The sequence below is a fragment of the Bufo bufo genome, chromosome 9 (genome assembly GCF_905171765.1).
Source record: "Bufo bufo chromosome 9, aBufBuf1.1, whole genome shotgun sequence".
Classification (NCBI taxonomy): Eukaryota; Metazoa; Chordata; class Amphibia; order Anura; family Bufonidae; genus Bufo; species Bufo bufo.
Genome location: NC_053397.1, coordinates 121,013,794 through 121,026,457, shown reverse-complemented (window position 1 = coordinate 121,026,457; position 12,664 = coordinate 121,013,794). Strand labels below are relative to the sequence as shown.

The following is a 12,664-nucleotide window of genomic DNA, read 5'->3' as shown; positions in this document are numbered from 1 at the left end:
TGACATGATCGATCCCTCATGAAGCCATGCTGATATAGCATTATTTGCTTATTTTCATTGAGGTACTCCCAAATAGCACCTCTTAGAAAACCTTCAGTTTACCCACGACAGATGTTAAACTTACTGGCCTACAGTTTCCGGGCTCTGTTTTTGGACTCTTTTTGAATATTGGTACCACATTTGCTATGCGCCAATTCTGTGGAACACTCCCTGTCAGTATAGAGTCCTTAAATATCAGAAATAAGGGTCTGGCTATGAGATTACTGAATCCTTTTAGGATACGGGGGTGTATGCCATCTGCTCCTGGCGATATGTCACTTTATGTGGTGATAACTTTAAAACGCTTTTACTTATCCAAGCCATTCCGAGATTGTTTTCTCGTCACATATTTGACTTCATGACAATGGTAATTTGAGTCAAAATATTTAGTTTTTATTTATAAAAAAAAATACCTAATTTACCAAAAATTGGGAAAAATGTGCAATTTTCAAGATTTCAATTTCTCTGCTTTTAAAACAGATAGTGATACCTCCTAAAATAGTCAATACTTTACATTTCCCATGTCTACTTCATGTTTGGATCATTTTGTAAATGACATTTTCTTTTTTTGGGACGTTAGAAGGCTTAGAAGTTTAAAACTAAATCTTAAAATTTTTCAGAAAATTTCCTTATCCACTTTTTAACCACCTCAGCTCCACTAGCCTAAACCCCCTTAATGACCAGACCACTTTTTTCAATTCTGCACTACACTACTTTCACGGTTTATTGCGCGGTCATACAACTTACCACCCAAATGAATTTTACCTCCTTTTCTTCTCACTAATAGAGCTTTTATTTGGTGGTATTTCATTGCTGCTGACATTTTTTACTTTTTTTTTTGTTATTAATCGAGATTGAACGAAATTTTTGCAAAAAAATGACATTTTTCAGTTGTAAAATTCTTCAAATAAAACTACATTTCTATATACATTTTTCTCTAAATTTATTTTTCTACATGTCTTTGATAAAAAAAATTCAATAAATGTATATTTATTGGTTTGCGCAAAAGTTATAGCGTTTACAAACTATGGTACAAAAATGTGAATTTCCGCATTTTGAAGCAGCTCTGACTTTCTGAGCACCTGTCATGTTTCCTGAGGTTCTACAATGCCCAGACAGTAGAAACACCCCACAAATGACCCCATTTCGTAAAGTAGAGACCCTAAGGTATTCGCTGATGGGCATAGTGAGTTCATGGAAGTTGTTTTTATTTTTTGTCACAAGTTAGCGGAAAATGATTTTATTTATCTATTTATTTTTTCTTACAAAGTCTCATATTCCACTAACTTGTGACAAAAAATAAAATTTTACATGAACTCACCATACCCCTCACGGAATACCTTGGGGTGTCTTCTTTCCAAAATGGGGTCACTTGTGGGGTATTTATACTGCCCTTGCATTTTAGGGGCCCTAAAGCGTGAGAAGAAGTCTGGAATCCAAATGCGTAAAAAATGCCCTGTGAAATCGTAAAGATACTCTTTGGAATTTGGGCCCCTTTGCGCACCTAGGCTGCCAAAAAGTGTCACATGTGGTATCGCCGTACTCAGGAGAAGTTGGGCAATGTGTTTTGGGGTGTATTTTTACATATACCCATGCTCGGCAAACGTATCTTTTTTACTGCAGAGGAGAAATCTCGTCTTGCAGCGCCGCATACACCGACTTTTGTGTAATCTGACAGAAGCGCAATGCTTCTGTCAGAATGCACATCAGTGCTGCAGCTGGTTCATCGGTTGGTCCACCTAGAAGATAAAAAAAACTAAAAAAATTAAATAAAACAGGCCGCAACGCAAATAATTTATTAATAATAATAATAATAATTTATTAACATTAACTTTATATAACATTTGAAACAGAACATTAACTTTTATAAACTTTATTGAACTTTTGGAACATTAACTTTTTTGCTAAGCATAGGGCAGGGTGGTCAGGACAGAAATAGCGGGTGTCACGCCTTATTCCACTCCTGCTACAGACACAACATCTTTTTCGGGGTGGCGCTTGGGTTGAGGTACCAGCATCGACATTGGGGAAATGTCGCTCGTGTAGACGGCTCACTACACTGGTGGATGGGGCCACGGCATCCAGGAGGTTCTCGATGATCTCTTCCTGAAATTTGAGGAATGATCCTGTTCTCCCAGCCTTACTGTAGAGAACAAAACTATTGTACATAGCCAATTGAATTAAATATACAGACACCTTCTTATACCAGCATCTGGTGCGGCAGGACACTAAATAAGGAGCCAACATCTGGTCATTGAAGTCCACCCCTCCCATGAGCAAATTATAGTCGTGGACCGAGAGGGGCTTTTCAATGACACTGGTTGCTCGTTCTATTTGGATTGTCGTGTCTGCGTGAATGGAGGAGAGCATGTAAACGTCACGCTTGTCTCTCCATTTCACCGCGAGCAGTTCTTCGTTACACAAAGCAGCCCTCTTCCCCCCCTTGCAAGACGGGTGGTAACGAGCCATTGGGGGAAGCCCCCTGCCACAGCTGCCAATCTGTTCTAGAAACAAATGCCTGAAGAGGGGCACACTTGTGTAGAAATTGTCCACATAAAGATGGTACCCCTTGCCAAATAAGGGTGACACCAAGTCCCAGACTGTCTTCCCACTGCTCCCCAGGTACTCAGGGCAACTGATTGATTGGCTCCAGGGTCTGATCTTTACCCTCATAGACTCGAAATTTGTGCGTATAGCCTGTGGCCCTTTCACAGAGCTTATACAATTTGACCCCATACCGGGCGCGCTTGCTTGGGATGTATTGTTTGAAGCCAAGGCGCCCGGTAAAATGTATCAGGGACTCGTCTATGCAGATGTTTTGCTCAGGGGTATACAAATCTGCAAATTTGGTGTTAAGGTGGTCTATGAGGGGCCAAATTTTGTGGAGCCGGTCAAAAGCTGGGTGGCCTCTGGGACGAGAGGTGCTGTTGTCAAAAAGTGCAGGAAACGCAGGATGGTCTCAAATCGTGTCCTGGACATGGCAGCAGCGAACATGGGCATGTGATGAATTGGGTTCGTGGACCAATATGACCGCAATTCATGCTTTTTTGTCAGGCCCATGTTGAGGAGAAGGCCCAGAAAAGTTTTAAATTCGGAAACTTGGACGGGTTTCCACCGGAAAGACTGGGCATAAAAGCTTTCCGGGTTGGCGGCTATAAATTGAGTGGCCTACCGATTTGTTTCTGCCACGACTAAGTCCAAGAGCTCCGCAGTCGAGAACAGCTCAAAAAACCCCAGTGCCGATCCGATCTGAGCTGTCTCAACCCGAACTCCAGACTGGGCGGTGAAAGGGGGAACTACTGGTGCGGCTGAAGTTGGGGGCTGCCAATCAGGGTTTGCCAGCACCTCAGGGACTCTAGGGGCTCTACGGGCCTGTCTGTGCGGTAGCTGCGACTGGGGAACTAATGCACGTGCCACCGTACCAGCTTCAACTGCCCTTCTGGTGCTCGCCACTTCACCATGTTCTACGGCAGTGCTGGTACTAGGTCCAGGATGGGCTGCGCTGCTGGTGTATGCCTCACCACGTAATCCGATAGCGCCAGCCCCACTCTGCTGCCCTTGAAGCGGATCCTGCGCAGCCTGTGGTCTAGCAACACGGGGCCGGGTACGCCTGGTGGTATCAGGGACCTCAACCTCATCGTCCGAACTTTGGGTCAGACTGCCACTGCTTTCTACAGGTTCGTATTCTGACCCGCTGGATTCGTCAGATGAGGGTTCCCATTCCTCATCCGACTGGGTCAGAATCCTGTAGGCCTCTTCAGAAGAATACCCCTTACTTGCTATTTGGTCAACTAAATTTAGGGGGTATTCCCTGAGACTACCCAAGAAAAAAAGCAAGCCTGTCTTACAAATGGGAGGCTAGCGAAGTACAGGAAGCCGCTGCGATTGATAAAAAATATCAAAACTAATTTTTTTTATCGCCGCAGTGATTGTGCAGTGATGAAACAAAAATATATAATTTGTCACTGCGGCGGGGCGGGTGTGGGTGAACGCACGTGTGGGCGACCGATTAGGCCTGATCGGGCAAACACTGCTTTTTGGGTGGAGGGCAAGCTAAGGTGACACTAATACTATTATAGATCTGACTGTGATCAGTTCTGATCACTTACAGATACTATAAAAGTACCAATGCTGATTAGCGATACGCTAATCAGTGAATCAGTGAGTGCGGTGGGCTGGGCGCTAACCGACGCTAACTACCTACCAAAGGGGCCTAAACTAACCTAAAACCTAACAGTCAATACTGGTGAGAAAAAAAGTGACCGTTTACACTGATCACTTTTTCCCCTTTCACTAGTGATTGACAGGGGTGATCAAGGGGTTAATTGGGGTGATGGGGGGGGTGATCTGGGGCTAAATGTGTCGTGCTTGGTGTACTCACAGTGATGTGTTCTCTCTGCTGGGACCAACCGACGAAAAGAGCACAGAAGCCATTTAACACATTATATTTATTGTGATTCGATTTTTTGAAAATCACCAACCTGCCAGCGATGATCATTGGCTGGCAGGCTGGTGACGAACTCCTCCCTTAACTTTTGCCGGCCGGCTATGCGCGTAATCTCGCATCTCGCGAGATGACGCGCTGAAGCGTGAAGGAGGAATAAATCGACCGCCGCCGGAACGCAATCCTGCGTTATTTGGTCCGGAGGCGGTTAAGGACCAGTTCAGATCTGAAGTCACTTTGTGAGGCTTACATAATAGAAACCACCCAAAAATGACCCCATTTTAGAAACTACACCCCTCAAGGTATTCAAAACTGATTTTACAAACTTTGTTAACCCTTTTGGTGTTCCACAAGAATTAAAGGAAAATGCAGATTAAATTTCTGAATTTCACTTTTTTGGCAGATTTTCCATTTTAACTCCTTAAGGACACAGCCTTATTTCACCTTAAGAACCAGGCCATTTTTTGCAAATCTGACCAGTGTCACTTTAAGTGCTGATAACTTTAAAACGCTTTGACTTATCCAGGCCATTCTGAGATAGTTTTTTCGTCACATATTGTACTTCATGACACTGGTAAAATGGAGTAAATATTAAAATCATATTTATTTATAAAAAAAATACCAAATTTGCCAAAATTAGCAAATTTCCAAGTTTCAATTTCTCTACTTCTATAATACATAGTAATAACTACAAAAATAGTTATTACTTTAAATTCCCCATATGTCTACTTCATGTTAGGATCATTTTGGGAATGACATTTTATTTTTGGGGGACGTTACAAGGCTTAGAAGTTTAGAAGTAAATCTTGAAATTTCTCCGAAATTTTATAAAACCAATTTTTTAAGGACCAGTTCAGGTCTGAAGTCACTTTGTGAGGCTTACATAATAGAAACCACCTAAAAATGACCCCATTCTAGAAATTAAACCCCTCAAGGTATTCAAAACTGATTTTACAAACGTTGTTAACCCTTTAGGTGTTCCACAAGAATTTATGGAAAATGGATACAATTTCAAGGCAAGGTCTTCCAGCTTTGAAGGTTGCTCCGTGTGTGTTCAGTTAAAGGGTAGATATTAAGTGACAGGTCCTGGGAATGTCTTTTAGTTATATTTACTCCCAGATACTTGAATGTGTCTAACACCTTTTGCCGCTCCACATGGGAAGGATCTGTCCGGTCTGCCCTGCCCAGAGGCATGTAAACTGATTTGTCCCAGTTAATTCTTAGGCCCGAGAACTCCCCAAATTCATTTATCAAAGCCACTGCATTGCAAAGGGATGTATCAGGTGAGGACAGATATAGGATCATATGATCAGCATATAATCCTATACGGATCTCTCCCTCTCTCCCTATGTTGTTGCTACTCTTCACCCTAATTGCCAGTGTCTCAACCGCAAAGGCAAAGAAGAGTGGTGACCAGGGGAGAAGCTCCCCTTTTGATTGTATCAATCACACTCCATAGAGTATAGCTATATTAGTAACATAGTACATAAGGCCGAAAAAAGACATTTGTCCATCCACTTCGCCCTGTCATCCTGCAAGTTGATCCAGAGGAAGGCAAAAAAAAAAACTGGGGTAGAAGCCAATTTTCCCCACTTTAGGGGAATAAAAAATTCCTTCCCGACTCCAATAAGGCAATCAGAATAACTCCCTGGATCAACGACCCCTCTCTCTAGTAGCTATAGCCTGTAATATTATGACACTCCAGAAATACATCCAGGCCCCTCTTGAATTCCTTTATTGTACTCACTATCACCACACAGGCAGAGAGTTCCATAGTCTCACTGCTCTTCTATGTTTGTGTACAAACCTTCTTTCCTCCAGACGCAGAGAGTGTCCCCTCGTCACAGTCCTGGGGATAAATAGATGATGGGATAGATCTCTGTACTGACCCCTGATATATTTATACATAGTAATTAGATCTCCCCTCAGTCGTTTTTTTTTCTAAAGTGAATAACCATAATTTTGATCATCTTTCAGGGTACTGTAGTTGCCCCATTCCAGTTATTACTTTAGTTGCCCTCCTCTGGACCCTCTCCAGCTCTGCTATGTGTGCCTTGTTCACAGTAGCCCAGAACTGTACACAGTACTTATCACGGGCATATACTTATGCCCCTTTTGATGCAACACATTATCTTATTTGCCTTGACAGCAGCTGCCTGACACTGGTTTTTACAGCTTAGTTTGCTGTCTATTAAAGTTCCTAGATCCTTTTCCATGTCAGTGTTACCGAGTGTTTTACCGTTTAGTATGTACGGGTGACTTGCATTATTCCTTCCCATGCGCATAACTTTACATTTGTCAGTGTTAAACCTCATCTGCCACTTATCTGCCCAAGCCTCCAATCTATCCATATCCCTGTAGTAGGGACCTGAGGGGTTAATAGCGGCGGACCGCAGCCTGCGTTTGTATTATAAATTAGAATCATTGGTGGCGCAGTGCGCCCCCAAACCCCCCCCCAAAGTATTATAATTATTGGTGGTGCAGTGCGCCCCCAACCCCCCATCCCCCAAGTATTATCATTGGTGGCAGTGGCAGTTCCGGTTCCGATCGGAGCCCCATCAGTGGAAGCCTGGGGCTCTGATCAGTTACCATGGCAGCCAGGACGCTATTGAAGCCCTGGCTGCCATAGTCAGCTCCCTGCTGCTGTGTGCACAAAGCACAGAGCAGCAGGGACAGTGTGAGGTCCTATTCACCCTGATAGAGATCTATCAGGGTGAATAGGACAAGGGATGAAAGATCCCAGGTTCTAGCCCCTAAGGGGGTAAATAGGTATTAAATAAAAAGTGAAAAAAACAAACAACCAACAAAATATTAAGTTTAACCCCGTAAGTACCGGGCTCCTTTTCACCTTCAGGACCAGGCCATTTTTTGCAAATCTGACCAGTGTCACATTATGTGGTGATAATTTTAAAACTCTTTGACTTATCCAGGCCATTCTGAGATTTTTTTCGTCACATATTGTACTTCATGACACTGGTAAAATGGAGTAAAAAAAAATTCATTTTTATTTATAAAAAAAATACCAAATTTGCCCAAAATTTGGAAAAATTTGCAAATTTCCAAGTTTCAATTTCTCTACTTCCATAACACATATTAATACCTACAAAAATAGTTATTACTTTAAATTTCCCATATGTCTTCTTCATGTTAGGATCATTTTGGGAATGACCTTTTATTTTTGGGGGACGTTACAGGGCTTAGAAGTTTTTAGAAGTAAATCTTGAAATTTCTCAGAAATTTCTCAGGGCGCAGAAGGAAAGGAATGCCATACGGTTTTTGGAAGGCAGATTTTGCTAGACTGTTTATTTGGACACCATGTCCCATTTGAAGCCCCCCTGATACACCCCTAGAGTAGAAACTCCAAAAAAGTGACCCCATTTTAGAAACTACGGGATAAGGTGGAAGTTTTGTTGGTACTAGTTTAGGGTACATATGATTTTTGGTTTTACACTTTTTTTTAGCCAAGGTAACAAGAAATCGCTTTTTTGGCACCGTTTTATTTATTTTTGTTATTTACAACATTCATCTGACAGGTTAGATCATGTGGTATTTTTATAGAGCAGGTTGTCACGGACGCCGCGATGCCTAATATGTATACAATTTTATTATTAATGTAAGTTTTACACAATGATTTCATTTTTGAAACAAAAAATAAATCATGTTTTTAGTGTTTCCATAGTCTAAGAGCCATAGTTTTTTCAATTTTTGGGCGATTATCTTGGGTAGGGTATGATTTTTACGGGATGAGATGACTGTTTTATTGGCGCTATTTTGGGGTGCATATGACTTTTTCTCTTGCTATTACACTTTTTGTGATGTAAGGTGACAAAAAATAGCTTTTTTTACACCATTTTTATTTTTTTACTGTGTTCACCTGAGGGGTTAGGTCATGTGATATTTTTGTAGAGCTGGTCGATACGGACGCGGCGATACCTAATATGTATACTACTTTTTTTTTATTTATGTAAGTTTTACACTCTCATTTTTTAAATTAAAAAAAATCATGTTATAGTGTCTCCATAGTCTGAGACCCATATTTATTTTTATTTTTTGGGCCATTGTCTAATGTAGGGGCTCATTTTTTGTGGGATGAGGTGACTGTTTGATTGGTACTATTTTGGCGTACATGTGACTTTTTTAAATCACTTTTATTACCTTTTTTGGGAAGTAAGGTGGGCAAAATTTCAATTTCCTCATAGTTTTTTATTTTTTTATTTTTATGGCGTTCACCGTGCGGGGAAAGTAACATGACCGTTTTATAGATCAGGTCGTTACGGACGCGGCGATACCTAATATGTGTAGTGTGTTTTATTTTAAAAAAAAATTTATTCAGTAATAAATGGGGTTTTTTTAAAACTTTTTTTACTTAAAAAAATAAAAAAATTTGACCAAGACCCACTTGGTTCTTGAAGATCCAGTCGGTCTGATGTCTGTATAATACAGTACAGTACACTATATAGTGTATTGTACTGTATTTTACTTACACTTTGTCTGAACTGATCTATGCCTTTAGCACATATCTGTTCAGCACCATGGACAGCAGGATGCCTGAGAAGTCGTCCTGTTGCATGGGAACCTTCCCCGTCTGCCACAACTGAGTGGAAGGGGAAGGAGGGGGGCTCCCTCCCTCTGTGACCCCATCCTGTCTGGGGGCTGCAAAGGCACAGCAGCCCCCCAATGGGAGAGGGAGGTCCCTGACTGTTAACCTTTTCCATACAGCGGTCTGTAAAGACCGCGATATGGAAAGGGTTAAACGGCTGACCTCACAGCACAGATGTCAGCCGTTTATACCAGAGTGTCAGCAATGTGCTGACACTTTGGTATACCCACTGAACGCCAATGAATATTCGACAGGAGGCGGGCGGGGGATCGCGATTCCGCCTGCCGCACCGCCCGCCTTCCGCACCGCCTGCAACCGCCCCCTGCACCAACCGCCGGCATAAAATCATTCAGGGGTGCAGGGGGGGGGTGAAAAAATCTTTATTTTGTGCATTTTAAAGTTTCTGAAACTGCAGAAAGCGGTGCAAACCGCAGGTCTGGATTGACCTGCGATTTTCATCGATCGCCGATACGGGGGGGGGGGTCACAGCTCGGCATTGACCCAAGGTGCCTGGCTGTGTGTAACAGCCGGGGTCTCAGCGCTGTCACCATGTCTGCAGACATGGTGACAGTTTAATGCCATGACGAGTATACTCGTCATGGAGCGCTAAGTAGCAGTGCTCCATGACGAGTATACTTGTCATAGGTCCTGAACGTGTTAAATCACTCCCTTGCCCAATTTTACATATAAAATATATAAACAATAAAAAAAATTACATATCGCCACGCCTGAAAAAGTGCAAACTATTAAAATATTAAAAAATATCTCCTATGCGGTGAATGGCGTAACAGAAAAAAAAAATGTGCAATTTGCCATTTTTTTGTCACCTTGTCCCGACAAAAATTAGGATCGGACTGTTCTATTATGGTCCAGACGTTCCATAAAATGTGAAATGCATGCGGCTTTTTTGGTGTTTTATTTTTTTCACGTGGTATCGAGTATCGCAATACTTTTGATTTCTATACCATAAAAAGTAAAAATTTTGGTATCGTGACAACCGTAGGTAAGACATGTGTTTTTTGTTTTTTATTATACCGTAATTATATGTATTTTAAATTTGGCGACTAAAAATTTAAATTTGGCTCCTAAATTTTTCAGGTTAGGAGCCAATGGCTCCTTGATATATTTTTTTTGTCTGGAGCCCTGGAATAGGGCCCAATACTGACCCCTGAGGTACCCCACTAGTGACAGTGACTCAATATGAGTGTTTACCGTTAATAACCACCCTCTGTTTTCTATCACTCAGCCAGTTACTTACCCACATACAGACGTTTTCTCCCAGTCCGAGCATTCTCATTTTATATACTAACCTTTTATGCGGTACAGTGTCAAATGCTTTGGAGAAGTCAAGATATACGAAATCCATTGATTCGCCGCTGTCAAGTCTAGAACTTACCTCCTCACAGAAACTGATTCTGCTCCGCTTTACAGACATTAGCATCAAGCTGTCCCCAATAGGGCTCACAATCTAAGTTCCTTATTGGTATGTTTTGGGATAGTGGTGAGGAGACCCACAAAAACACTAGGAGAACATAAAACTCCATGCAGATGTTTTTTGGTTGGATTTAAACCTAGGAACCCAGCACTGCAAGACACTGTTGCTAACCACTGAGCCACCATGATGCCTGCATTGTGGATTCTTATTTAACTGTTTGCCCCTCTGGGTCTCCTTGTGGTAACGATTCACTATTGTTTAGAATCTATGTGGTATTTCAGACATTCAGTTCTTTCCTCTTAGTTTTTCCTATCTGCCAGATCCATTCTAAAGCCTCTGCCATTGCCAGTGTGGGTCATAAAGCGCAGCATGCAGCTGTGTTATTGACAGTTTGCATGATTTTTCTCTTTCCACCATCTGAGACTGTTTTGGGATGTCCCATGGTGCTTTCCCCCAGGGAAAATATGATTTCTCGTTCAGTTCATTAGGGGACACAGATCTTGGCCTGGGTTGTGGACATGTTGGTTTTTTGTTGCAACTGTTTTTATTGTCCCTGTCCTACTGCTGCCTGTACAAATTCATTAGACAAGTGTCTGTGTAGAAAGCATAGGCCTCCTACAGTAGATGGAGCCGACACTTTTCCTTAGTGTCAACCTCGTAGTGGACCGGCACATACCCATGGTGCTGTGCCCCCTGATGAATTGAAAGGGATTTTACGGTAAGTACATAAATCAAATTTTTGTAGTAATGTATGTATGCATTTCATGTGTGTATATTTGCTCTCACTTTTACAATTTTTCATAAGTGTGGAAATACTTATTCTTTTTTATTATAGTTGAACAAAGCGAGCTTCGGATGCTTCATCAGAAGTCGCTTTGTTCAAAACTTCTGAATAATACTGTACGGGCTCCGATGAGCCAAAGTAAGTTATTCACAAAGTCGTGCGTGACTTTGTTGAATAACTTCGGTAGTTGATTTTTAAAGTGCAAAACCACTTGAAAACTAGAAACCAAACTCTGCTTCGGTTCCCACTAGTACCTTGAGTCATGTTCGACTTCGTGAATAACTAACTTTGGCTCATTGGAGCCCATAAATTCTAATACTTTTTGGTGACAATTCTTCATACAGTTTTATTCCAAAGTTTTGAACAAAGCAACTTCGGATTAAGCATCCGAAGCTGGCTTCACTCAACTCTACTCTTTATATACTGTATATTATATATAAGCCATCTTTTGTTTCAATACAGGAAAGTAATCAGCATGTTTGCAACAGGAGAAGGACTGTTGACCCAGAAGGATAGTGTTACAGAAGATGGCTTGCAAAAAGTTTTCGAGACCAACGTATTTGGCCATTATATACTGGTAACAATAGATGTTCAGTCATCTCTGGTATATTCACTCACCTTTAAGACATGTAATGGCTAGTATTCATGACATGACTATTACTGTTTTTTATTTGTTGTTTTTTTTAAGGATCATGAGTGGCACATACTTGACAGAAATGAGGAATCCAAGAAATATGTGCTCTGTCCAGGACACCGTTTTGTGTTCTAGGATGTGAAATAAAATAATTTAGATCTCTCCTGACCTAATGCATTGTAATAGTTGTTGGTATGGAAACCTTTCCTTTCAATCAAAAATGTTAGCCTTTTTTGAGACCCTGGGCCATGTATTCTTTAAAACAGTGGGTTTGTAGTTTCTATTTGCCTATAGTAATCATAGCTAAACTTTCATTTTGTTTTTAATATAATTTGGAAACCTAAAGGTTGCCATGTGATTGATTGCTATGGACAGCAAAACCAGTTTTTCTTTTTAGTGTTTTAATAAATCAGGCTCACTGGTTGTATTTACTCATGAAAATGGACCAGAATTATGGTGCACAAGCATGTAGTACGTGTCTTAGGCTAGTTTTACTCTAGCGCTAGACATCTCGTCAGGCTGTTCCAGCAGGGAGCAGCCTGCCAGAGATTTCTGGATCCGGCATTGCCGGAAGCTGCCTGAAGGCCTGCCACCCCCATTAATTTTAATGAGGACCAGCGGAGATCTGGCCGAAACCAGCTAACTATGCAGAGAATCACAGACTAAAACCACTGCAGTGCTTGAAACTAGTCTTTTAGATGTTTTTTTTTTTTTTTTCCCCCACACCT

General features: G+C 41.5%; 1 protein-coding gene across 4 annotated transcripts in view; it reads left to right on the top strand.

The window, feature by feature from the left end:
* HSD17B7 (hydroxysteroid 17-beta dehydrogenase 7) overlaps positions 1 to 12,664 on the top strand; it is a 169,648-nt gene that overhangs the window by 103,944 nt on the left and 53,040 nt on the right. For 3 of the 4 annotated variants that reach the window (XM_040407786.1, XM_040407785.1, XM_040407784.1), the window contains one exon: positions 11,765 to 11,879. The exons of the other annotated variant lie outside the window; for it this stretch is intronic. In XM_040407786.1, the coding sequence (XP_040263720.1) occupies positions 11,765 to 11,879 (115 nt within the window). The remainder of the gene's footprint in view (positions 1 to 11,764; positions 11,880 to 12,664) is intronic. 4 annotated transcript variants of the gene reach the window in all.